A 27,664-nucleotide genomic window follows, 5' to 3' on the forward strand; every position below is an offset into this window, starting at 1 on the left:
CTAGAGCCTGGTGATCCAGGCCTCTAACTCCCAGACCGCATTACCAACAGCTCCCCTGGATGGGGAATCCAAAAGGTACGACCAGTTTGGGAGGAAACTGTTCTCGTCCCTGAGCTTGGGGCTGCGGTCTCAACACCGCTTGCCTTTTGGGCCATTACACCTACTCTCTGTGGGATACGGTTGCGAAGGTGCTGCCCCAGTGTCCGGAGGGGGCCCGGGCACGGCTCGCCCAAGCCCTAGCGGGATATTCCTTCCGATGTGGACTTGACACCAGGGACTCGCTAGGTAGAGCCATTGCTACGACCGTGGCGGTTCGACGCCACGCCTGGCTGCGGTGCGCCAACTTTTCGGGTGATGTCCAGGCCATGCTCATGGACATGCCCTTCGACGGCCGTCGCCTCTTTGGCGACAAAGCGGATAGCGCGCTGGAACGTTTTAAAGACTCCAGGGCTACGGCCAAGTCCTTAGGCCTCCGCCAACGCCAGCAGACGTCCGCTTTTCGCCCCTTTCGTGGCCTAGGAAGGGGAGCCCCCTCACATTCAGCCAGCCACAGGCCGCAGAACCAACAGCAGCGCGGTTGCGGACGTGGTAACTGCCGTGGCGGTGCTGGGGGACAACAGTCGGGTAAGTCCACATCCACTCCTGCAGCACCGCCTCAAAGCCTTCCTAGTCTGAGCTTTCAGGCCTATACGACGCCAGTGCGGGGCAAGGTTTACCATCACCTCCTCCACTGGCGTACCATCACGTCGGACAGGTGGGTGCTGCAAATCGTCCGAAGGGGCTACTCCCTCTCCGTCGAGGCGACCCCTCCAGCCATGCCACCGCAGTACCACCGCGTGTCGGGGATCCCTTGCAACTTCTGCAAGAGGAAGTTACGGCCCTCTTGGCCAAGGGGACCATCAAGCGCGTTCCTGGGCCGTAAGTAGGGTGTGGTTGTTACTGCCACTACTCTCTGGTTCCCAAGAAGGGCAAAGGGGGCCTACGCCCTATCTGGACCTCCGGAACGTCAACGGCTTCCTCCGGAAGGAGAAGTTCAAGATGCTGACTTTGGCTCGGGTCTTAGCTACCCTAGACCCGGGAGACTGGATGGCAGCGTTGGACTTGCAGAACGCATATTTTCACATCCCCGTCCTGCCAGCCTACTGTCGTTACCTGCCGTTCACGGTAGGCCACGGACACTTTCAGTTTACCGTGCTCCCTTTCGGCCTTACCAGCACCCCTCGGGTGTTCACGAAAGTGATGGCGGTGGTCACCGCTCAACTGCGCTGATTGGAGGTATCCGTCTTCCCCCTATCTCGACGACTGGTTGTTGAAAGCAGGCTTGCCCCAGACAGTCGTCAGCCACCTCCAGACTACGGCCGACCTCCTGCACCTGCTGGGGTTCTCCATCAATGTACCGAAGTCACACCTGTGTCCCTCTCAGAAGCTCCTTCATTGGAGCGGTTCTGGATTCGGTGCAGTTTCGGGTTTATTTTCCCAAACAGCGGGTTCGGGATATTCAGGCTATGATTCCGATCTTTCAGCTTTTATCCCGAGTCTCTGTCTTGAGAACGCCTCCCTCTTTCCTGCCCAAGGTAATCACGGCCTTCCACATTGGGCAGTCCATCACCTTGCCCGCCCTCTTTCCGCCTCCGCATCCCTCGAAAGAGGAAGAGAGGCTCCACCGTCTGGACCCAAAATGTGCGCTCTCCTTCTATCTAGACCGCATAGGTCAGTTCCAGGTGGACGACCAGCTCTTTGTTGGTTACGTGGGCACTAAGAAGGGACGGGCGGTGCACAAACTAACCATTTCTCGATGGGTCGTTTTGTGCATAAAGGCTTGTTTTTCACTGGCTAAAAAGGAGCCTCCTGTGGGGCTGTATGCCCATTCCACTCTGGCCACGGTGGCTACTACTGCCCTGAGTCAGGGAGTCCCCTTCCAGGACATCTGTCAGGCAGCTACGTGGGCCTCGCTGCACACGTTCGCGAGACACTACTGCCTGGACAGCCAAGTCCGGAGAGATGGCTTTTTCGGCCCGTTCTGTTCTCCAGGACTTTCTGGTGTGATCATTGGTTCTCAGACCCACCACTGGGGTTGGTATTTCTGGGGTATCTATTCTAAGGTAAGGAATCTAACACTAACCTGTTTCTTTCAGATGCACAAGTTACTTGCCTTCGGTAACGATCTATCTGTAAGAAACAGTAGTTGGTGTTAGATTCCTTACCACCCCACCCCACCCATCGCAAACCGATATCTAGGGTTACGGTTCTTCCCTTTGAGGGCCCTAGTTTCAAAAGCTATGTATAAGAACGGACGTCTGCGTGCGAGGACGGCGTCTAATTCCAACGTCATCCCTGCGCCGACGACTGATGCGGAGCCGCAGACGACGCCTACCGACGCACAGGGGTACTGCTACGCAAAACTTTCCAGATCCATTCTGATGCCTGGGGATATTCTAAGGTAAGGAATCTAACACTAACTACTGTTTCTTACAGATATATCGTTACCGAAGGTAAGTAACTTATGTGTTTGAACTTATAATTAATGGAGTTGAAAGGTTTCAATGTTGCAGTATAGTAATGGGGTTGTTTTGCTTTTGTAGCTGGAGAACTTTTAGCTGTTTCTGAGCAATTTTTAGAACAACAAATGCACCCAACTGTCATTATCAGTGCATATCGGAAAGCGTTGGATGACATGGTCACTGTCCTTAAAGAAATCAGGTAAGCAGACATTAACACTTTGCCCTGTGTTTTAGTTTACCAAATTGTTCGATTCTGCTCGCTGGTACATATTTCAGCAACCCTCGTACCAGTTTTCAGGTTTTGTTTTCTCATATTGCCTTTGCTCAGACTTCATTTTCTCAATGCTGTGAGAAGTTGCAAAATCTCGTTTTATTTTGCAATCCAAATGTTTTACTTAAAAACAGGCAGGTGACCTATTTTCGTTTTGGTTACTGGGGAAACGCTTTTCTTTTAGATCCGGTACATTGGCCACATGGTTAAGTAGTAGAAAAGGGAAACTGTAGCTAGAAGTAAAGGTTCACAATCTCATTTCACAGCTGGGACACCTAGATTTTGCTGAGTAGTTGAATGAATTTGAAAGAAATAATGTGCACGGTTGCCAATAGTCCTTTCTTTTAAAAATCATGTGAGATTTCCATTTATATAGTAATGAAGATTTTAGCTCTGACTTTGCAACAGAAGTCTGCTTCATGGCTTTGTAAATGTTTTACGTCCTTCCTTATGTTCTTCCTTTATTTAACAGTAGTTCACTGAAAGAACTCCTTGTGTTTATTGTGTAGGCCAGCGTGTGTGAGGTTGACTTAGCCTTCGCTACAGTTTGATTGTTTCTGATGATGGATTTGTAGACAATAGATGTATACCATTTGATCAGCATCCCAAGTTGGAAGACTACCAAGTTGCTGCCTTTGGTAAAGGTCCATCCAGTTCCAAATAACCAAGGTCTTTTGCCTAGTGTCACACTTAAATAACCAGTCTAAACTCTGTCCTCTGAGGAAAACTGCTCCTTTAAGTCATTTATGTTGCTCCTTTATGCTGAAGTGGGCATCTGTAGTGTTATTTGATGTGCCTGATTTATGTCACTACTTTATGGGAATAATCGCGGGTCCATCTCATATAGCGTGTTTTTCCCTTTAGTTTAGTTGTATTAAAAAACACACAAAAAAAACCTTTGATACAACCTTGATTTCTCTAGTATACGGTTTTTGCCGGACGCCATCCTGAAACAAGCATTTGTAAAGGTAATAGATCTCACCTTCTTAAGCTGATGCCATGCACTTAAAAGTATTTAACTCAAACATATGCCACAAATAAAAGAAAAAAATGCAGCCTCTGGAACAAAGCCGCTATTTGCTATCAATACAATTATTAACTTAACTGGTGTGGTATTGTAATAGTAAGTTTTTCTCTTTCAGTTGGTCAAGGCATCCTTTTTTTTTTTTTTTTTTTTAAACCTCTTTTTATTAAGCAATAATAGACATTACACAACACAAAACTGACCAGAGCGCATTGAGTGACTGCCAATGTATACAATGAGAACATAGACCGCCAGCAGAGATAAATCAACAGAATATAGAGAACGGACTTGGGTGTCCTCCGGTTCCATACTATCGGGATCTACATCAGATGGCGTACAAATGTCACCCCGGAAGGCGTTCCACACTCCCCAGACCTTGCCCCACTTGCGGGGTCGCCCCCTCGACACATACACGGACCTCTCCCGGAACATACACCAGTCGAGGTCCTCCATCCACTTCCCGAGACGCTCGAGCAGCACCCCAGAGTTGTGCGATATTGCGTTTAGCTATCGCACAAACTAGTGTGACCCAAAGTTTGCCATGAATCGAGAGGTCGGAGGGCTCCGAAACATTCAACAAACAGCGACGCACCTCCAACTTGATCCGCACTCTCCAAACTTCACTCCTCTTCAGATGTATCCTGGTCCAGAAATCAGACCTTTTCACACTCCCACAGGATATGAAGGAACGTACCGGGCATTCCGCACCCTCGCCGACCATCCCCAGATAAGGCCAACCCCATTCTCAACAATCCAGGGCCCGTGGTGTAGGAGCGGTGCAGAATCCGTAGTTGGACCAAACGGAGTCTCATTGGGACAGCCACTACCCTTGGAGATGACACCGCCTCCCTCTAATCCTCCTCATCCAGGACCAAGCTATCTGCCACCCACTGTTCCTAAGCCGCACTAGGGGATCCTCAGCGTGGTTAATAAGTTTCCTATAAGTCAGCGATATTGCTTTGGTGGGCAAATGACCATCCAACACTCTGTCTTCCAGCGGGGAGGCCACTGGGGGTGTCACACCACTGGGGACCACAGCATGTAGAGCGTGACTGACCTGTAGGTATCTAAACCGTTCCATATCATGCAGCTGGTACTTGGCCTGTAACTCCTCAAACGTCAACACCCTATCTTTGCCCCACACATCACGCACCTGAATAATTCCAATCAAATCCCAACTGTCAAACCCTTTCGTTTTCCAAAGAGTGCCCAACATCGCCGAACTCCACAAAGGCGTGGCTAGCGTTATTCGCCCCTCCCACTTGATGGCCCTGTTGACCTTGTGCCATACCCTCGTCGCCGTCTATGGAGGACCCACCAAAGGAAAACGACCGCACCTCGCATACAACACTCTGGTATACTCTCCCCCGGGCACCTGGCCACGATCCATCGCATAGCCCAAGTCAACCAGTGAGCCATAAATGACATGGTTGATAAAAGCCAGTTGGGACACCCAGTAGTATTTCCTGATATTAGGCAGACCAATACCCCAATCATACCAGGGCAACATCAATTTTGACAATGCAATACGCGGCCTCCCCTCCCACAGCAGGCCGCGCTGCAAAGATTCAATCTCGTTAAAATACGACGGAGGCACCGGGTCAAAGGAATTCTGCAGAGCGTACAAAAAGCGCAGGAGGGCCATCTTGAAGAGGACCGCGCGGCCCAATAGAGAGATCGGCAATCCTTGCCATCTAGCTACATCACCTCGCAATCTGGCCAATGGGAGGACACCGATTCAGGCTAAAACGTACCTTGGGGTCCTTCGATATCTGGATCCCCAGGTAGCGAAAACTGATCAACTCTTAACTTCACCGGCACTCTAGGTGGATCACCGCTTAACACAAAATGGACCGACTTCGCCCAGTTAATAGCGAAGCCGGAATGCCTCCCGAAAATAGCAAGGATATCCATAAAAACCACCAGGGAACTGTGAGGAGAGGTCCGATACAACAGGATGTGATCAGCATAAAGCGAGATCTTATCCTCCCACTCCGGTGTCCAACGCAGCCCTCTAATCGAGCGGTCCCATCGTACCTGTAGGAAGGTACCTCCTGACTATGGTTGCCCCCAACTTTTTGCCCTGTGTTTTTAGCTGGTTTTTGACAGTCTGCCTGGGACCCTGCCAATCAGGGCCCCAGGTCTACTGCTCTCTCTGTAAAATGGATTCCATGTACCTTAGGTGCATTACCAATTGGAACTGGGCCACCCTGTCAGACCCTGTAACTCAGGGCATCGGTGTACCCAGGGCCTACCAGGAGCTGAAGCATGTATTATGCCACCCCTGGATGGCCATCTAAATCTGACACAACTGGCTGCACGACAGCTGGGGCAACGTGGCGTACTCGCCCGTTGCTGTAGGTATAGTATCCCTGTGCCTAACCTTAAAATGGACACCCGAGTTCCTATCAGTCACTCCTATGGCAGGCCTTGACAATCCTGAAGGCAGAGTGCATGGAACTGTGTGAATTGGACTCCGGCACGAGCCGAGCCCGGTTGCAGCTTGCGGAACCAAGACCCAATGGCTGTTCCATGATAACGCGTCCCATATCGGTAACTTAGGTATCGCGTTATCAAGACATGTCGAGTAAGGTGTCATACGAATCGGGGTGCTGCCCTCTCACCATTCCTGGCGACGAGGTTAGCATTCCACCCTTCTAGAGGGACACGACATGTACGTAACTGTGAACCCCGGTTAAAGTTAACTGAAGCCTCAGCTCCACAGAATGGACGCTGCCACCACAGACACAAGTCTGACCTCCTGCTGCTGGGAGTCCTTCCAGCGAGGAGAGCTTGGACAAAGGGTTTCCTGTCGAGGGCGGTGTTCGCACCGTCCCAGACAGGGTTTGTGTATTCTGGGTAGGTAGGGCTTTGCAAGAAGGTGACTACGGAGTGGCACCCCGGTGCTCACTACGCATCTGCCGGCTAGAACCAGTTCCAGGGGCGCGCAGCCCCTGACCTGGGGAAGGTCCAGCAGGGGGAGAGGGGTGTAACTACCCCCCTTCCTGGTCCCACCCTTAGGGCCGGACCTAGTCATGTACCCGCCACTTTCTTTAGGATAAAGGCCGGAGCGGGGGCCCTTCCAAATTAGATCATCTTTGAATCAAGAATACTTTCTACGAAAGGACTTCGAGACTCTTCTTAAGATTTCTCCCTTGTGGCTAAGGAGTAGTCACCCTGCATCCGCAGGCACCATCTAAGAACTCTGCGGTTTGCTGCAAGTCCTTCCTCAAGGATCCGACGGCCCAGCTCGACGAGAACCGGCTTCCCTGGCACCTCTGACCTCTACCCACGTCGTCAGCTCAGCTGAGATCTGTGGGTGCGACGAGACCTCAAGGGACCGGCCATCATCAAAACCTGCACGCTTTCTTAACCAGCACGACCATCGAAGCAATTCTCTGGTGAGTGCTCTGGGGTCCGAGAAGCCCCGACCCTGAGCAGCTCCAGCACCGAAGTGCAGTCTCCCAGCATCTCCACGATCTGCGTGGGGCCCTTCTGCTCGCTGCCCAGCACGTTGTCTGGTCACTAGCCGCTGGCTTGTGTCCCTCTTTGACGACATCCGACAACCAACGCTGCTGGTCTGGTTGCTCCAGACCGGCCCTTGCTCCCTTTTTCGAGAGGAGCACTCCGGACCCTCCTGGTCCACTCAAGACGCCATCTTAGGCCCACCACGTGGCCCTGAGATCTGCCAAGGCTTGTTGCCCCAATCCTGGGCCCAGCTACGCCGACAGCATCAACCTTCGTGGGACAGCTCGCACCTCCATCCTGGTCGCCGACAACGCCTCCTGGTCCGTGAGACTGCAGAGCCTAGCGTCGCCCACTCACCTAGTCGAGGTGACGGCCATCCGGTGCCTTCCTGGTACCCTCTGACTACTGGCTAGTAGTACGAACTTGGTCCCCTCTGCTTTCAGGTGTCAACAATCACTGATCCAGGCTTGGATCTCTACGAACTATTCATCACTGGTCGCCGGCCAGCAACTCCTTTTCTTCCGGCTCCTGGCTCGTCAGCGAAGACCCCCGACGCCTGTAAGACTTGTGCAGCCGCAGCCCTCGTGGCTAGGTAACTTCGGCATTTCGGTGCCTGCATAGCCTCCTTACTCTAGGGTCCCGAGTCCCTCGCTTCCGGCTTGCTTTGTCGGGTCCGCCCGAGACCACTAAACTTTCCGTGCCCTCGGGCACTTGTTTTTAATTGTGCACTTGAAGTATTTTCTAAGAGCTTTTTGATCTGTGCTTAGTACCCTGTCCTCATAAAGAGTACAGGGCTGTTGTGATTCTAATAAATACTGTTTATTTTCATAACACTTGTGTGGTGTCCTTTCACTGGGTGTTCAAGGGGTATGTGATGGTATTACAGCTGGCTTAACACGCCCTCTAGAGTTTAGCCCGAAGACTGCTTGTATCCACGCTACTAGGATAGCTGGTCTAAGGTTGACTTACAACCAATAACCATAAGGGTCGTTGGAACGATACATAGTGGTCGCTAGAATAGCGAACGCTGCATATCGGGCCACCTTCTCACAGTACCCAGGCCGCAAGCAGCTCCAGTGCGAGGGCGAACAAAAGTGGTGAGAGAGGGCAACCCTGAAGAGTGCCCCTCCCAAGTGAAGTGTCGCGGGATCTATGGTTGTTAACGACCACACGAGACAGGGGAGCAGAGTAGAGAAGGCGAACCCAACCAATAATTTCGGGGCCAAATCCCAACTTCTCCAAAACCGCAAAGAGGTATGGCCACTCCACTCGATCAAAGGCCATTGTGGCATCCAGGGACAACACGGCCGGTTCATGGATGCGAGATGCACCCGCCGCCACCCCGTGGAGCCGTCGGAGATTAAGGGCGGTGTTCAGACGCGGCATAAAACCGGATGCACCAGCGTCGTTATGACCTTCACTAGTCGGGCGGCGAGCAGTTTGGCCAACACTTTAGGCTCTACGTTTAACAGGGAGATCGTGCGGTATGATGAACATTCCAGGCGCGGCTTGCCATCCTTATAAATAAGCACAATATTGGCTATGCGTTGATCATATGGTAACTCACCGCGGTCCCTGCTCTCTAGATACATGTCTTTCAGGTACGGGGCCAAACGGTTGGCGTGAAGCTTACACAGTTCAATGGGTAGACCGTTTGGGCCCGAAGCCTTGCCGGAATGAACCCCCCTGATGGCCATCGCCACCTCATCGTTCATGAGGGCGGAGTCCAAAAATTCCCTGTGCTCTGCCGTCAGAACCGGCATCGGAATATCCGGACTCATGTCGGCATTTTCTCCCTCCGTGAGGTCCCCAGTCGAGGTATAAACCTCCTCAAAATAACGGGCAATTTCGTCTACAATTAACTGAGGGTCTGACTAAACCGCCGCACCCGCGATACGCAGTTCTGGTACCAATCGAGATCCCCAATCACCCTTCTCCAGCCACGCTATCCACTTCCCGGCCTTGTCGCCATGTTCATATATTCTACTCTGCGTGGTAGCATGTTGCGTCTTTGCTCTGTCACATGTCAGGGTCCTGTACTCATCCCGGAGCAACCAGAGGCGGTGCCCCGCCCCAGGGTCACTCCCGGAGGAGACAGCAGCCTCCAAGACCAATAACTCCGGCTCCACTCTATCTATTTCTGCCCTGTTCTTTTTCTTCTGCCCAGATACAAGGGAGAGAACCTCCCCCCTCGCAACAGTTTTATACGCCTCCCACAGTTAACACATCGATGTAACCAAACCTACATTCTCCTGAAAGTAGCGATCCGTGACACGCACAAGTTCCTTCCTGACAGCAGGGTCTTTCAGACGCCACACATTAATCGGTGCCACCCTACCCACATCACCCTGTCCCATCCACAATCGAAGCCATATCCGTGAATTATCAGACACCCGCCGTGCCAAATGAGTCACTTCTGAATAAGAGCCGCCTGAGACGCCGGTAACAAAACATAGTCTATCCTAGAGAGTGAGTGATGCGCTGCAGAGGCATGTGTATAGCTGACATCGCTAGGGTGCCGAAGGCGCCATCCATCCACCAAGCCCGATGCGGCAGTAAAATCTGCCAGCCATCTACGGGAAGGCAAAAGCACACGGGAGGGGTGCCTGTCTAGTTCACCATCCAGTACAGTATTGAAGTCCCCGCCCAGCACCATAGTTCCAATGGGCAAAGTCAGAAACACACGGCCCAAATCGCGGAAAGTATCCACCTGTAACGCTGGGGTGACTTAGATAGACAAAAACGTGACAGTCCTGCCCTCCCATAACCCCGAAATTCCAACATATCGGCCTCTGTTGTCAGACCAGGTCGACTGGATAGAAAGGGGAAAGGAGTTTTTTACCAAAATACCCACTCCTCTAGAGCCGGAAGTAAAGCCAGCATGAGCCACTAGTTTATAGCCTCCTCTGTGAAGCGCCATGCAACGCTTACCCATGAGATGAATTTCCTGTAGTAGCGCCACGTCGGGCGAGTGCCTTCTAATCAGTTGACTCACCATAGTGCGCTTGATCTTATCACCCAGGCCATTCACATTCCAACTAAGGACGGAAAACCCCAAGCCCAACCTAGCGGAGGCCATTCCTATCTCCAAAAAAAGAAAAGAATATCCATAGGCACCCATAGCAAACTCTGGTCACACAAAACAAACAACTCAACAATCAAATCCCCTCCGGTAACGGTCCCCCAACCCCCTCCCTGCACCCCTGCATGTAGCAAACGCACATCCCCAACTCGCAGTGTGCCTGTCACCCCCAACTAACTACAGGTATCTAAAAGTAGAAAACTGAGGAAGACCTTACAATGGGCCGCCGGCCCCCACCACCCCGAACCAACCACTGTCTTCCCCCCCCCCCCCCCCCCGAACCAACCACTGTCCCCCCCCCCCCCCCTCCCCCAGATTCAGCCATACACAAAAAAGGGAATCACAAAAAATAGTCCAGGGGGGGGGAAACAAAGACAACTGTGACCAGTTCCATTACGCCACCAGTAATATTAATGCAGTACAGTCAGAGCGACAAGTCCCTGTTCTCCATCATCTGTCCGGCCCTGACCCCCGGGATCCGAGCCCACAATCCGATCCAGCCAGTCCGCGGCAACCTCGGGATTGTCAAAAAAACAAGTTTTCCCATCATGTTCAATCCGAAGACTGGCCGGAAACCTCATCGAGTACTTCATCTCTCGGTCCCTCAAGCATCGCTTGATGGCCATAAAGCTCTGCTGTTGCCTCTGCACCAACTGAGTGAAGTCCGGGAAAAACGATAGTGAAGCGTTCTCATAGGCCAGCGGGCCAGTCGATCTTGCCGTTTGCAGATAGCGTCTCTATCCCGAAAGTTAAGGACCCGGGCTATTATGAGACGTGGAGGTGCTCCCGTCTTCGGGTGACCACCAGGAACTCTATGGGGCCCTCTCAACCGTAAAAAAATGACAGAGGCCCTTAGGCTTGAGATGTTGCAGGACGAGTTCCTCAACAAAGAGGTCCAACCTCTCCGACCTCTCCGGTACTCCCAAGATACGGACGTTATTGCGGCGCTCCCGTCCTTCATATTCATCGAGCTTTCGATCGAATTGAGTCTGGGCCGCCTTAAGGTCTCGCACCTCCTTCTGGAGCTCCGATACATCCTCGACGAGGCTCGCCGTCTTGGTTTCCAAGCCCTTAACTTTCTCCGCCGTTTTGGTCAGGTAAGCCCTTATGAGGCCCACTTCGATCGACACAGAGTCCAATTTAGTGTCCATCTTGTCCAAGGATGAGCGGACCCCAGTGATCGCTGCCATTAAGTCTATCATTGTAGGGTCTTCAAAGACCGAATCGACATCCCGACCGCCAGTCGGGGTACGCTTCGCATCAACCGGGGACCCCTTGGAGAGGGCATACTTGTCTATTTTGTTGGTCTGGATCTGCCGGGTATTCTTCGACTGGGGCTTCTCGGGGTCTCCTTTCGACGCCATTGCCACCACCGATAGGGTCCTGGCTACTTCCTCAGCAATGTGACCGTGGCCAACATAAGTGGACTCAGGATACCCAACCAAGACTCTCCCGCGATGAACCGGGATCAGACCGACCACTTCCGGTCCCAGAGGCCGATGTTGTCGCACTCCACTACGGACCCCTCCAAACTCTGGGTCCCGGCTTCCACGTCCGTAGGCCTCAAAGTTTCAGACGACGATATTCTGACACTGGAACGTCCAATCGAACCAGAATTTCACCTAGTGACTCAGGTGCTGGTTCCCTACCCAATGACAGGGACGGGTATCTGGATAATATGCCGGATGGCTAGTCAGGATGTGGCGGCCAGCGGAGCCGAGACTCAAGCGACCATCTTGGTCGTTGGCGCGGCTCCTCCTCTGGTCAAGGCATCTTATTATTTATGAAGGATTGCAGAATAAATCGCCACTAAACCAAATCTCGGACAGCTACAGGGTTTCAATGTAGTTTTATAAATACAACTTTAAACAAGCATTTGCAATGCAATAGACCTCATTACTGAAAGTTTGAGCTATTGCTGTTGCAAACAATAATGCAATGCCAATAGCTCAAACTTTCAGTAATGCAAGACCTATTGCATTGCAAATGCTTGTTTGAGGAAGCACGCAACTTCTGCCCGATCAAAACATGTACTCCTGGCTCCCAACGTGTGGGCGGAGCTAAAGCCCCTCTCCTGATAATTCTTTCTCACATAATTATCTGTTAACAGCTGGGCCTTAGAGCTAGACCCTAACCAACACCGCAAGTGGCATGCCTGCAGCATAAGAAAACTGGAAACCATACCACAGTCTGGCTTTTTCATGGAGCATGTTTATCTATGGAGTTTAGAAAACAACGCAGCGCAGAGGACCGAAGTTTAAAAGAATCTGATGGCCCAAGGAAATTTGGAATCGTAGCTAAAGTGAATGGCCACTAATTAAATTTTTGAAAGGGTGTCCTTAATTTCACATCACCCTTACCCCTTCCTTTCAAGTGTCATAAAGTGTCTCTAGTCTTGGGGCTCTCCCCTAAACTTGTCCTAAATGGTCACAATCGCTGTACTTTACTTTTTCAGCCCTAGCAACCTCAGCCCTAGCAACCTCACCATATCTATTTTTAAGCAATTGAATAAAAAACATCATGAAAGAGTACTGGAAACAAAACAAATATGAAGAAAACTGGAAATTACGAACACTTCAGACGTTAAAATAGTAAAGTGCAACCTTGAAGCTGGATCGATGGCTCAGTAGACTAATGTTACCACTGCAGGAATGTGTGTTTGACCTCACGGACACAGGTTCAAATCCTGGTGGGTCCACTTAGCCTTTCATTCTTCCGAGGTTGATAAAATGAGTACCGTTGGATATCAATGAACACCAGTATGTCAACGTCAAAATATCCTCCAAGGTGAACGTTGCTGTTTAAATATACACGTTAAGTTATTTAAACAAATACCCTGAGTTAAACAAGGGTTTTCTACAGTAGTTTATACACGCGCCATCTTTTATTAAAAAACTGTTGTCACGGGTTAAGTTGTGGTTTTTTTAATCCACTGGCCAACAGTTTTCTACCAGTTCATTTAATTTGTTATTCCATATATTTATCATGTAACTTTAGTTTTTTAAACGAATTAAGAAAAAACTGTGTGAAGGACCAGAGGGTGCACTCCTTTCTGCATATTCATGTATATTTTTTTTAACGGGTGGGAGTGTACATGCGTTTGAAATGTCTTTTCTTCGTCCTATACACTAACATACAGAGAAAGAGGTTCATACTGCAAAATATTCTCTGCTTGGCGGAAAAAAGCAAGTACAAACGTCCTTTTGATGATTAATTACACTGCATATATGTTAAGCCTTCACATTTACGTATGCCTAAAGAATTACCAAAGTGAGTGGTTCTACAAATCTGCGAGTATTTCAGCTTCCCATGACCATGTGTAGACTTTTGGGGAGAATTAAAAAGAAAATATGCCAAAGGTTGGTGTAAATCTATGGACCTTTGAATCCAGCCAATCTTCCCCATGACTGAGGCTGCCTGTGAAACTCTCTCCACTTTTGGGCCAAATGCTACACAACAGAGGAGTGAACCTTTCCCACCGTGAAAAGGGCCAATCCAGTTCTGAAGCAATCTTAAAGCAGTTTGTAGAAACGTGGAAAACCGAAAAGCAGGAAGGGCTGGTGGCTGGTTAATATTCGACTGAGAAATGGCCTTGACTGAGCGGTGAAGCGTTGACTTCCCAAAACCAAGCATATGTTACTAAATACTAAGCATTAAACATCTCGTAAGAGTTTACTGAGCGCCATATGGGACGGTTTATAGTTTCAATGAGGCAGGGTGGTAACGTCTTAGAACATAACAACAGAGTTACAAAATAAGCAGACATCTTGTACATAACCCACCTTTAAAAATATGATGCTTTTTATGAGACACCGCAAGGGTGGTGTAGGGTGAGGACGGGACTGAAGCAAATGGAAAGGCTGTCTAATGCTGGAATAAGATGGGTGCAGGTGGGCTGAGGTGTATTGACTGGGCTGTGCCTGGGCTCTAGAGGGAACAGTGGCACTGTCAGGACCGAGATGCACTGACTGAGCAGTACTGACTGACTGACTGACACCTACTTCTCACCGGTTAACGGATCCCTGAACACCGATATCTTCCACACCACACGCAGAGCTCAATGGAGAAAAGCGTTCTTCACCCTACTCACCGTCTCCTCCACTAGAAAATCCGCTCACTGCCAAACTCTCCATCTCACCATCCCAAGTCTTTCCAGGCAGAGCCACCATCACTATTTACAATAACGGGATTGTCCTATCACAATCCACAGACAGGAACCTGGAACTGCTAGACAACATGTTCCCCACCTTCAAAGAACACCTCTCCAATTCACGGACAAACACGCATATCTCCCCCAATCCCACCAACCATGACCTCTCAGCTACATACTTTTCAATCAGGGACACACCTACCACCCCTGACCTCCCTACCCACAACCCCACTATCCCAAATCAGCACTCCATCACAGACTCAGATCGCTCCCCCTCATACACCGCTCGTTCCCCCGCCCCCTCTACCAACTTGCGAACCTCCACACATACCCTCAACACGCCTATCACACCTACAGCGGACATTAACACCCCGCTCGTCGCTGACAGCACAGTCCCCACCCATAACACTCCTAACTTAGTCCAGCACCAGAATAACACGCATTCCGACAATTCCCCCCCCTTTTACCCCCCCCCATTCTCAGTCCTCACTACCCTCTTACCAACTTCGCAGAACGTACTCCCTCTCCTAATTTAACTCCCCCTCCCCTCAACAGGACCATCTCCAATCCCACTTCCCCTCCTACTCTCAGCCCCTACTACCCTCCCTACACCTCCACCACGGCTACCAATATCCCAGCCTACACCTTGTCCCCCCCCCACCACGGCTACCAATATCCCAGCCTACACCTTGTCCCCCCCGCCTACCGCCAATGCCCACACCCATAACACCAACTTCCTCCCTACCTCATCCACACCCCTCCCGTCCAAAACCTCTCGCCTCCCTAACCCCATCCCGCACACCAACACAACGCAGACCTGCCCGAACACCAGCCCTCCCTCCCACCTGCACACGAATTCCATGGCCAGCCATTCACCCCTGACTGCCACTCCCACCCCCACCACCTACCTTACGATGGAATACATCACGGCCACCCTCAATCAGATCAAAGAGGACATTCACGTCATCAAAGAACTACTCTCCACATGCCCCATACACCGCCCACCCACCTCCACCCCTCCTCCCCACGTGTCTCCTACTCCGACGGCGGACCCCCACCCTCATCACGCCCCACACCAGGCGTCAATCCCTACTCATAGGCGCAACTGCCCTCGTCCCCAGCATCGCCCCTGCAACACTTCACACATTTACACCTACCCGCCAAACTGGTCCCCCACCCCTCCGACTAACTCTCGCTCTCAGCTATCCCCCAATCTGACATCAATCCCAGCTCTTAATCGCAACAACCGCCCTCGCCGCACCCACAACTCTTCTTCGGACCTCGACACACTCACCCTTCTCCGCTCATATGACCCAGCCCCCCAAACTCACACAAGCACCCCACACCGCAACATTCCCACGATACACCCAAATCCCCTTAGACCACCCACACTAAACAGCAGATCCTCCATCCCCAATAACCTTAGAAAAGTCCCTCTCTCGCTAGAACCATCTAACACCCTCTACACACCCCGTCTCAAATGCGCTCTTCACAACTGCAGATCGGCCACGAAACATTCAGCAGCCATTGCTGAACTCCTCTTATCGCAGGACCTTGACCTAATCATCCTGACTGAAACGTGGCTAACTGAATCCTCGACACACATAATGGACATTCTGGTTCCTCCCAACTACCACATTATCAGGCTCGACAGAACAGGCCAAATAGGTGGCGGAATAGCATGCATCTACAAGAACAACCTCTCTGTTCAGAAAGTCAATTCCACATCCTTACCATCCCCAACATCCTGGGAATACATCTGCCTCGACATTATTAGTGAGGGCAAACCGATATGCTCTCTGCACAGCATTTACCACCCACCCAGGGACAACCTCACCTTTTCCCAACAAATCATGGATATGATCTCAACCAATTCCGGACGCCAGCTCACCCAAATATACCTTGGTGACTTCAACCTCCACTGGAATGACCGCAACGACGCGGTGGTAAATAGTCTTAAAAATTTCCTCGATGCCCTAAACCTCACCCAAATATGCAACAGCCCGACCCACGAGAAAGGCTCTACCATCGACCTGATCATCTCCAAAGAGCACTCTATCCAACTCGAATCCATCCAACCATGTGACTGGTCAGATCATCATATTATCACATTCTTTATCAACAAAAAAGTCAAAGTCAACCCGGCGCAACTCTCCAAGCCCAAAGTCTGGAAAAGAGACTCGAAAAAGCTCAACCCTGGCTCTCTGCCCCCTAACAGCTGCAACCTCCTACTCCCTCCTGCAGGCGCCTCGGACGTCCAAACTCTGACTGACCACTATCTCAACACTATGACCTCTATAATTAATGAGGCTGCACCTATGCAGCTAAAAAGAGGCTCTACCAAAATCTCCAAACCATGGTACGACGGGAGTCTCAACGAAGCTAGAAGAGACTTGCGAATGGCAGAACGGACCTGGAGATCAGCCCCCTCCGCAATGCACCTAAAAGATTTGAAGAAGAAGAGAAACGCCTACTTCAGGAAAATAAAACGCTCAAAATCGGACTTCTTCCGCCTCCAACTTAACCAAGCAAAGAACCGCCCGAGAAAACTGTTTGAGCTAATCAAATCGCAATCCAAGGAGCAACCACAACCACTCAACACTGGGCGTGAGGCACCCTCATGTGAAGACTTCGCTGCTTTCTTTATCCAAAAAACTGACAAAATAAAGAGCGATCTCCTCATTGACGCAAGCCTCTACTCCAAACCCAAATGCCCAGCACCCGCTGAACCAAAGAACAATGCTTCATGGTCAACCTTTGACACATACTCGGAAGAAGATATTGGCAAATTACTCAGCACCCTGAAACCATCCAATCACCTCACGGACCCCCTCCCTGCCTTCGCAGTAAAAGACTTTACCCCTTTACTTCTCCCTCTCTGGACTAAAATCATCAACAGCTCACTCCAACAAGGAAGCATACCTGACTCCCTCAAAGTTGGTCAGGTCACACCTCTACTAAAGAAACCAACAGCCGACCCATCTGATCTCAACAACTACCGTCCCATCACCAATATCCCCACTCTCGCCAAACTGCTGGAAAAATGCGCACAACTACAATTAACCAAACACATTGAGCAATTCGATCTCCTCAACCCTCACCAGTCAGGCTTCCGAGCAGGACACAGCACAGAAACGGCTATGACTCACATAATTGACGACGCACTTCAAATGCTAGACCAAAACGACACCTGCCTCCTCATCCTCCTTGATCTCTCCTCAGCATTTGACACCGTTAAACATGAGAATCTACTAGAACTACTAAACACAAGAATGGGCTTATCTGGAACTGTCCTCAAATGGTTCACTTCCTTTCTCCGCAACAGGTCGCAGAAATTCAAGAGCAACAACCTGATGTCCACGCCAGTACCTGTAACGCTAGGCGTCCCCCAAGGATCCTCTCTATCCCCAACTTTGTTCAACCTAGTCATGGAACCTCTCACCACCTTTCTACAAGCATCCAATGTACACTTTCACATGTACGCCGATGATACCCAACTTAACCTCAAATTACAATCACCCAATGACATCCTGCTCCTGAACTCAACGATCAGATGCACCCAATCCTGGCTTGCCGACAATCACCTCAAACTCAATGCCCTGAAAACAGAGTTCCTTCTGATCTCACCTCCAGCGAAAATATCCACCACTCAACATTGGCTTAAACTCCTAACCGCACTCAATGTCCAACCCACCATCGTAGACTCAGCAAAATCTTTAGGCATAACACTCGACACCAATCTAAACATGCAGCAACATATCAGCAAGGCTACAAAGGGAGCGAACTTCCAGATCAATACTCTGAGGAAACTTAAACCGTACCTCCCAGCCAAAGACTTCCAAACTGCGGTGCAAGCACTAGTCATCCCACAAATTGAATACGGCAGTACCGCCCTCTGCGGACTCCCACTATCTAGAACCGCACCACTAAAAGCGTATCTAAATGCTGCAGCGAGACTCATCACTGGGTCAAAAAAGCACTCCCACATTACCCCTGACTTGAAATCCCTGAACTGGTTGCCGTTTGAAGCCAGAATACATCTGAAAATCGCCTGCATGACACACAAGGCGGTACACCTAAACTCACCCGGCTACCTTGCTCAGAAATTGACAATCTCCGGGGAAATCAGAAACACGAGAGGCGCAAACAATCTTCTGCTGAAACCCCGAAAATTCCGGAAGGAAAAAACATACAAGCGCTCTTTCTCAGGAATGGCGCCTAGGATTTGGAACTCACTCCCTCCAGAAACCAGGCTTATCTCCTCCACTACACTCTTCAAAAAAGAAGTAAAAGCTATCCTCATGGCTAAATTCACTTGATCTACTATCTCGAACGCTATTAACACCCTGCAATGATCTGTATTACTTGTTTGACCTCTTTACTTATTTGTACGAGTTGTCATATCATTCACATGATTGGATTTGCAGTCACCCATTTGTATTATTTGTACTGTATGATCTACTGATTTACTTATTTGACTTTGTTCCCTCGTGTACCCTTCTTTACTGTGTGATCTATTGATTTACCTATTTGACTTTGTTCCCTCATGTACCCGTCTATGTAAAGCGCTCTGATATCTGCGAAGATCTTGTTCGCGCTATATAAAACTCTGAAAATAAAATAAATAAATAAATAACAGAGTTACAAAATAAGCAGACATCTTGTACATAACCCACCTTTAAAAATATGATGCTTTTTATGAGACACCGCAAGGGTGGTGTAGGGTGAGGACGGGACTGAAGCAAATGGAAAGGCTGTCTAATGCTGGAATAAGATGGGTGCAGGTGGGCTGAGGTGTATTGACTGGGCTGTGCCTGGGCTCTAGAGGGAACAGTGGCACTGTCAGGACCGAGATGCGCTGACTGAGCAGTACTGACTGCATAATATACCAGTCCCAGTGATGGAACGTGGAGTGCCAAGGGTGGATAAATCAAAAATCTGTAATGTACTGTTTGCTTTAGAATTACATATTTCTTTTTATTTTAGTACCATAAACTAAATCTTTTCCCAATTTCTGTCTTGAATCATTTTTACTTCTTAATTTGCCTAGTTTTGATCTCTTAATACTTTCTTTTCGAAGATTCTATATTTGTAGAATATTAGTGTGATGGGTAATTTGTATGTTTTGCCACTCTTAGTTAAATGACCACACTGACTATCCGCAAGTGTTTTTTAAAAAATTTATTTTAAATCTTGCTCACACTTTTCTTCATTTAAGACATTAAGAGTCTGCTACCTTCTTACACTTTTTAGCTATGTGGGTTTTTGTGTGCAAACCCGTCTCAGCACGCTTCCTAATTTTAAAAACTAAACTCCTTATATCTGTATCTGTGTCATTCCTTTCTAGTTCCTCATGAGTGGAACGCTGCAGCACAATAAGCTGGAATGTGGGGATTTCACGTTAAATTGAGCCTCCAATCTCACGTAGTTTTTTTGATTTGTCACAGCACCCCGGTAGATGTGAACAACCGTGAAATGATGCTGAAGATAATAAACAGTGCTATCAACACCAAAGTGATAAACCTTTGGGCTGACCTGGCATGCAACATTGCCCTTGATGCTGTGAAAACGGTGGAGTTTGAAGAAAATGGCAGGAAAGAGATTGATATAAAGAAGTATGCAAAAGTTGAAAAGGTACATAGCCTTGATATTTAAAGTTCAAGTGACCTGCTTTATCACTTTTTTAAAAATGGCCCTGAACTACTACAGAGCGATGGGCTTTTTAATCCGTGCAGACCTTGTGATTGGAGCAGGATAGCCAGTGCAATGTATGCAATAATAAAGACAAGTGGGTTCACAGTGGTTAATAATTTGATCCGTGCTGAAGGAGCTGCCTTTCATCATAGGAAGCAAGCGTAGCTTTTTGTTTGACAGCTTAAAGGGCAGTGGAGGTTGAAGGGGTGGCATAGGACGGATGTTTTAGCTTGTCCTGTGGCTCTAAATAAAAAAAAAAGTGTGGTTGCTGATATAGTTTCGGTCTAGCTAGCAACCGACTGGGAACAGTAGTCTGTTGGAAAAGGAAGATTTTTTTTTTTTAAATAAAAAATGTCCATCTTTTCTTTATTTCATTTTTTGTGTTGGTCCTTTGCCAGATTCCTGGAGGTATCGTTGAAGAGTCTTGTGTGCTCCGTGGTGTTATGGTAAACAAAGATATCACTCACCCTAAAATGCGCAGGCACATCAAGAACCCTCGCATTGTCTTGTTGGATTGCTCTTTGGAGTACAAGAAAGGAGAGAGTCAGGTGAGGCTAGTGGGTTTGTTTTGCAGACTGGTGGATAACAATGTAGAATGTAATGTGATCCTTCAATCTTTGGGCCCTTGACCATTTTGTATGAACTGTTACCGTGGTTTTGCTAAAGGGAATGTTGTTTTGAAGAAAAACAGTTTCTGGTCATTTGAAACCTTAACTAGGCTTTCTGATGTACCTCTGTCCTTTCAGACAGAGATTGAAATTACTAAAGAGGAAGACTTTGCTCGTATTCTACAAATGGAGGAAGAATATATTCAGCAGATTTGCGAGGATATCATCCGCCTAAAACCAGATGTCATCTTCACAGAAAAAGGAATCTCGGGTAATTCTGCACTTTTTAAAATGTGGATTTTTTTTCTCACCGAAAAGATTGTGGTCCTTTTTCCTTCCGGGCACTCAAAGCTGCTTGTTCCAGTTAATTGCTCTGTGTCTGCAACATAAGTTGCCTGTTTTTGTTTTAACAATGTAGAACGTAATAGTAGAATTGAGTTTTGCGTTTGTAAAGTTTTGTTTCTTTATGGCTCAATCAAAACAGGTGTGTTTTTTGTCTGAGAGTAAATGGCTGTCTTATGTATAAATTGTACCAAGGTAATACTAATCACCAGAGATGTGGCTTATCTTGCTGACTAGCTTCAGTTTGAGGAAGAAATGTGGAATGACTTACTATAGATTTGGTAGTATCTAGGAAAGCTCTATTAAAATCCTGAAAACGATCAGTTTTGTACTAACAATCTTCTTACCTTTTATGTACGTGTAAGTTATCTTATATAGCTCTCCTCTTTACACACCCTGATGAAGGCCCAAAAATCCAGTATCCCAGCCAGCCCAGATTCACAGCCCCAAGGCAAGCGGCCTTCTATCTATCCCTGTCCTTTATGTTACAGAAAGCTCAAAATGACCATCTTTTGTAGGACTCAATGCAAGTTCTCCAAACCTGCATAGGAGTTAAAGCCGTGGAACAATTGTTGGATCTACCAGCTTATTGCTTTCATATTGGGCATACCCCCTCAACTTTATTTGTACTTCAGCCCTCTGGTCTTTTTGGTTGTTGTCTGGACCTGTAGTATTTCGGTAACCAAAGATTATCTGCACTGCTCTATTTTAAACTAACTGCCCTTTAGCAATTGAATATTGAGGCGTTAATCATTCAGCGGAGCAATAGAGCAGATTTGGACTCTTCTATGAAAAGCTTCAAGTAGTTGGCATGTTTATGAAAGATTAAATAGATGCTGCCTTTGTTACCACCATTACCCGAGGGGCAAAAGCAGGTGTTCCTTCAAAGTTAAAAAATTTGTCACTGCTGTCAGCATGCCAACAGCTTTTTATGCATCACGGAATCCGTCATGAAGCTCCAATAACATCTGGTTAATTTTGACATGTTGTGAGAGTGCCATTTTTCTTCCCTTGGTATGCCCCCACTTTTTTTCTGAACTGCTGATCTGCTTTGACTGTGTGCCCTGGGTCCCTGCCAATCGGGTACCCAGGGCCTGGTTTCTTCCCAAAAAAGAAAAGCTATGCTGAAACAAAATAACCAATTGGCATCTCTGGCCACCTGTTGGCCCCTAGTAAATGGTACCCTAGGTACCTAGGGCAAGGTGACCAGAGAAGAGCCCGGAGGGCTGCAGCACTTACTGTGCCACCCTTGGGGGCTCTGTACCCTGGCACCCACACACTGCCTTTGCAGGCTGAGTGCTTAAGTGCAGATCTAAAACAAGAGTCGACATGGCACACATCCCTGTGTGCCATGCCCACATACCACACTGCCCTGGCATACTTCAGTCACCCCTCTAGTTGGGAGCCCTATGCCAGAGGTGAGGACACAGGTGCATCAGCCCAGTGCCCCTACAGTACCCAGGGCCTCTCCTGGGCACTGTAAGTGCAGTGATGCCATTTAAGAGTATATGGTGCTGAGAGGTTGTCATTACGAACTCCACAGCACCATAATGGCTACACTGAAGACTGACAAGTTTGGTACCAAACTTCTCAGCACATTAAACCCGCTCTGATGCCAGTGGGGGATTTAATGTAAGATGCACGAGAGGGCATCTTAGAGATGCACGAGAGGGCATCTTAGAGATGCACGAGAGGGCATCTTAGAGATGCCCTCCAAAACCCAAACCTACAATCCACGTCTGGGCTGAGAGGTTGCAGAAGCTGCCACACAGCAGACATGTTCTGGACCCCCCTGCTCTCCTGGGCCTGCAACAATGCACATCCTGGGCGAGGTGCTATGTCTTCTCCCCCAGGATGGACCGGGGGAAGCTTCAAAGGCATACCACCTCTGAGAGCTTCTCCAGACCATTTGCTGTACCCAGCAACGGGCCCCCCACTCGTTCTACCCCCACTCTGGCAGGAAGACTAGCGGGAAAAACTACGTCAGGAAGGAGGGCGTGCCAAACTATGCCAACTCCACCACTCAGTTGTAGAAGGCGAGGTGAAGCACAACCCCGGGCTCCGACCATCTTGTAGATGGGGAGCCCTGACCAATCCCGGCTAGGTTCCTGCCCCCCTCCCACAGGAGAGGAGCAGGCTAGGGGGTGTCCTCACCCCAGGACAGGGACCCATTGGTCCCTGCCCTTGCCCTACCTGTAACGCCCCGAAATTTAGTATTTAGGGGCTCCCTGAACCTTCCTTCCTCAGATCCCGATATCAAAAAAGAAGAAAGAAGATCAAGAAGACCATCCGCGCAGCTGCGAACAGGACAGCAACAACTGACTGGGCCCCAGCCCTACCGGCCTGTTGATCCAGGAACCTGCTCCTGCCTAATCCCGACGACCTCCGCGGACAGCAACCTTGGGACACCCAGAGGACCTGCCTGCCTTGACCCTCTCGAAGATTGGGACTCCCATCAATAGAGGCTCTGCTGCAACAACCCACCTGGTGCCCACCAGGAAGCTCCGGACCAGCCCACTCTTCACCAGCCGAGGCCGGGCCAACCCGAACCAAGACAACGAGGACGTCCCTCCGGCGAGTTCCCAAAGACCCTCCACAACGAACCAGCCGACGCCTGCAGACTCAGAACCAGGGGCCCCCCCAACCGCAACCAGATGAGATTAAGCTTTTCCGACTCCCAAAGACACCCCAGCGCCCTCCAGCCCCCTGTGCCTCCCTTTGGGGTACCTACCTGTGCTCCAAGATCCCAACTTACCTCTCGAAGTGCTGGTCGCCCCTGGAGAGTCTCCGTCCCTGAGCCTGCAGCCTTTGTTCCTTTTTCAAGATCCTCATTGGATAACATTGAGCGCCCGACGGCTCAAAAGCACCCTGCACCCAGCCGCCAGAGTGCCGCTGGCTGTGACCTTTGTCCTATCCTACTTTCCCCCTTGCCCTGAGCAAGTGACCAGGAGCCCAGCTCCCAAAGCCGCTTGGCCTGCTAGCCAGCAGCCACCAACCGGGGGCCCCCTTTCCCTCATTGGATAACATTGGGCCTAACTACCTCTGCACCCGGCTGGGCTGCCCCTGTGCCGCTGCGATTGAACTAACTGTACTCACCTGACCCTGGCGGGCCCCTGAGACTATACCCAGAGCCATAACTTCACCAACCAAGTACTCACCTGGAAACGGGTAATTCACTTACCTGCCATTGGATAACATTGACCCATTTTGACTCGAAAATTTTCTAAGTGTGAAGATTTGAAAACTGAAAATATTCCTATAAAATCAGCCAAAGTCCGAATTCGAAAGTACTCACACCAGTATTGAACCCGAGAAGTAATCCCTAGCGGGCTTACTAGTGATCTGTATTTTCTCCATAGGAATCAATTGTCTGCTTTTCTATGAAATTTCTTCGAAGTGTCTATTTTTGAAAACTGTAAATACCCTTTAAAAATCGTGCAAAATACTGAAATGCAATTACCTACCTGTTTTGAGTTAAGCCCCCAGTGCTGGCCCTAGGAGACTAGCGCTGGGTTACAGAAGTAACGCAATCGTACTTTACCTGCAACCTGAATTTCCTCCCATTGAATAACATTGTCAGGTTTACCTTGAAAAGTTTCTAAGTGTGAACTATTAAAACCGCTTTACATTCCTGAAAATTCCTCACAGTAACTAAAACGTTTTTGCTAATCTGGTTTCAGCTTGGACCCCAGGACTGATTTTTAGACTTAGTCCTGGAACTACCAAAGTAATCCATAGAGTAATCAACTGTACTTATCGATGAAAAACCCATTGAACTCAATGCTAGACTTTGTTCAGAACTGTGTTGCTCACTGTTTATACTGTAACTATTGTGTGAACAACCTTTATTGCTTCCTTGCAAAGTAACTACATGAGAATACTTGTATCGAGAAAAGGGTATTTTTATAACTGTTGGTTCTAAAAATAAAACCACTATATCTTTGGATATACAAACAATTGGCCTGGAGTTCCGTATTTGAGTGTGTGAAACCTTTTGCTGACTGAGTGTGTACAACAAATGCTTTACACTGTCCTCTGGTACTGCCTTACTGCTCGACCAAGCTACCACTTTGGAGAGGAAGGTCAGTTCTGACTTTAACCTCTGTTATACCTCTGGGGTTGGTGGACTCTATACAGACTGTACTTCCTTCTAGTCCAGTATATATAGAGCCACTTTCTCACACATGTTGGCACCAAAGACCGTGGGGGCTTACGTGATCCCCCATCTGGTGAAATATATAAAAAGTAATGGCAGCAAGAAAACCTTGGACATTGAATGATCTAAATGAATTTGTTGCTGCTGATTGAGGGTGGAAGAAATCGAGACTAACGTTTTACCGCTCAAACTGTGTTACAGCTGGCGAGGAGAAGCACATGGTCAATATTGTCAAAAGCCTTCAACCGAGCCAACATTAGGGGAGCAGCAGCATGGTCTTATCACTGTGTTCCAGCAGTTACTCCCTGATATTGAGTGTTGCTGTTTGTACATCCCAAATGGGTCTGAAACTAGTCTATGTATCGGCCTAGATTTTACTTCAAAGTAGTGATACAGTAGAGAGACCCACAAAGAAAAAGATGGTACGATGGTGCAGGAATCGCCCTGGTATTTTCCAGACATTTTTTTCTTGTCAATACCTTGTTTCGTAAGTATCAATGTAGCTAATTAATCATTTAAAAATGTGCCCACTACTTGAGTTAGTCCATGGAAAAGACCAAGTCACGCCATGATGTTCTCTTGACTGGGCTTATTCAGCTTGAAGTATGCCTCAAGGCATCAGCATATGCAATTGTTTTCCCCAACATGATCATGCCCTATGAACTATGACTACGTCCAAAACTGTTTTGAAAATATATACTCACTCTTACAGACTCTCCACCATTTAAGGGGTTTGATCACAGACAACATAAATATATTCTTCTTGGGTTTGGCAAAATATGATGCAGAACTTAATCTCTCTATCTCCTCCTCCTATAAAAACCTATGCGGAGACCACCTTCGGTGCACCTCTTGAGCCAATCATTCCTCACTCCTGCTTCAGAGAACACACCTAACCACATCTTCCAAATTAGAACAGGCCTCTAGATTATCACTCTTCCAGACTCTTAGATTATTTTCACCACTATGTACAGTCATGCCATCTCCCATTTGTCGGCAGTACTTCTGGACAAAGAGCCAGAGACACGTTTGGGATAGCTTAAATATTTGTGGCATAGCTGTGCTTAATTTGTGCCAGTGCTTAGCACCAGCACTTATTTATCAGGGCCGGGTGTAGCCCAGATTGCTACTGCCAACTCATATCAAAAGCGTGCGTTAAAAAATGAAATAAAAAGGACTGTTCAGTGTTCATAAGACCCGCACTCTCACTCCCCTTGAAGAGCTGAACCACTTATAAATCCATGCCTTCATTTTGTGTTGCCGGGGGGAGGGGGTAGCTCTGATTGGGCTGAATTTGGTCGTGTGGCTGCAACAGGCAGGTAGCTGCGTGCGTAACCTTTTTTTAATTCCACAACGCCAGCCCGCTTTATCAGGAAGCACACACTCACCGGCAATGGCAGTCCGGTGCTTAATTTGTGTAAAAAAAAAAAGTGCAGGTGCTCAAATGTTTTTGGGAGACCACACCCACTTTCCCGACCACACCCATTTTCCCGACTTCACCCACTTCTCCGCTGGCTCCACCCGCTTGTTCCATTGGTTCCACCCAAAAACTCCACTGCTGAAATCTAGATGTAATACTGGATCTGAACTTCAAGTAAGGTTTTGATAGGAGTTCCCCCAGCCCTGCAAAAAAAAAATCATATAGTACACTTGAATGAGCTATTTATCACTTCCAGTGGCCAAATAGTTGAGTATTCTGTGAAAGCAATTAATTTACCAATTGTGCTTGTTACTATTACTCACTCCCGGAGCAATATCTGTTCTAAAATTCAAAATAGTAAAAAAAATAGAACTTAACTGGCGTTTCCAAATGTAGTTTTGTTTCTGATATACATCTGCCAGTGGATTCCTCACCTTGTGAATATCCCCCTTGCGTCGGCAACGGTCGGAAAATTCTTTGTAGCACGCCGGCGTGGACGACATCATAGGAGCACGGCATCGCGCGCGACTCCGTCTGACGTCATCGACCCCATATTAGGCCTACGTCGGCGTGATGACATCAGTTCCCTTTTTTTCCGCGTCGTCAACGCTAACGGTTTCTGGGATCTTCTGCGATTCAGATAGTGACTTTCTTGCTATTTGTGTGTTACTGTGTTTTTGTTCTTCGTCGAAGATGTCGTTGAAGAAGACTAGGTTTAAGCAGTGCAGCTCGTGTGCCCGGATGATGTCTATGACAGATCCTCGCGACGATTGTGGTGTCTGGGTTCAGACCATGATGTTAAAGGCTGCCGATCCTTCTTTAAGATGAACCCTAAAGCTCTACCAGAATGAAAGGCAAAACTTCTGCTGGCAAAGTTGAAAGGTAAAAAAGCCAAGAGATCTTAGAGATCAAGATCTAGGTGCTCGAGATCGAAGCAGAAGTCGCGAT

At 48.6% G+C, this 27,664-nt stretch overlaps 1 protein-coding gene across 1 annotated transcript in view; it reads left to right on the forward strand.

The window, feature by feature from the left end:
- CCT3 (chaperonin containing TCP1 subunit 3) overlaps nt 1-27,664 on the forward strand; it is a 201,329-nt gene that overhangs the window by 63,508 nt on the left and 110,157 nt on the right. Inside the window, exons 6-9 of the mRNA XM_086947621.1 lie at nt 2,583-2,700; nt 19,944-20,130; nt 20,589-20,738; nt 20,937-21,069. Coding sequence (XP_086803747.1) covers nt 2,583-2,700; nt 19,944-20,130; nt 20,589-20,738; nt 20,937-21,069 — 588 coding nt within the window. The remainder of the gene's footprint in view (nt 1-2,582; nt 2,701-19,943; nt 20,131-20,588; nt 20,739-20,936; nt 21,070-27,664) is intronic.

Source organism: Lissotriton vulgaris, chromosome 12 (assembly GCF_964263255.1).
Source record: "Lissotriton vulgaris chromosome 12, aLisVul1.2, whole genome shotgun sequence".
In the NCBI taxonomy this organism is placed as follows: domain Eukaryota; kingdom Metazoa; phylum Chordata; class Amphibia; order Caudata; family Salamandridae; genus Lissotriton; species Lissotriton vulgaris.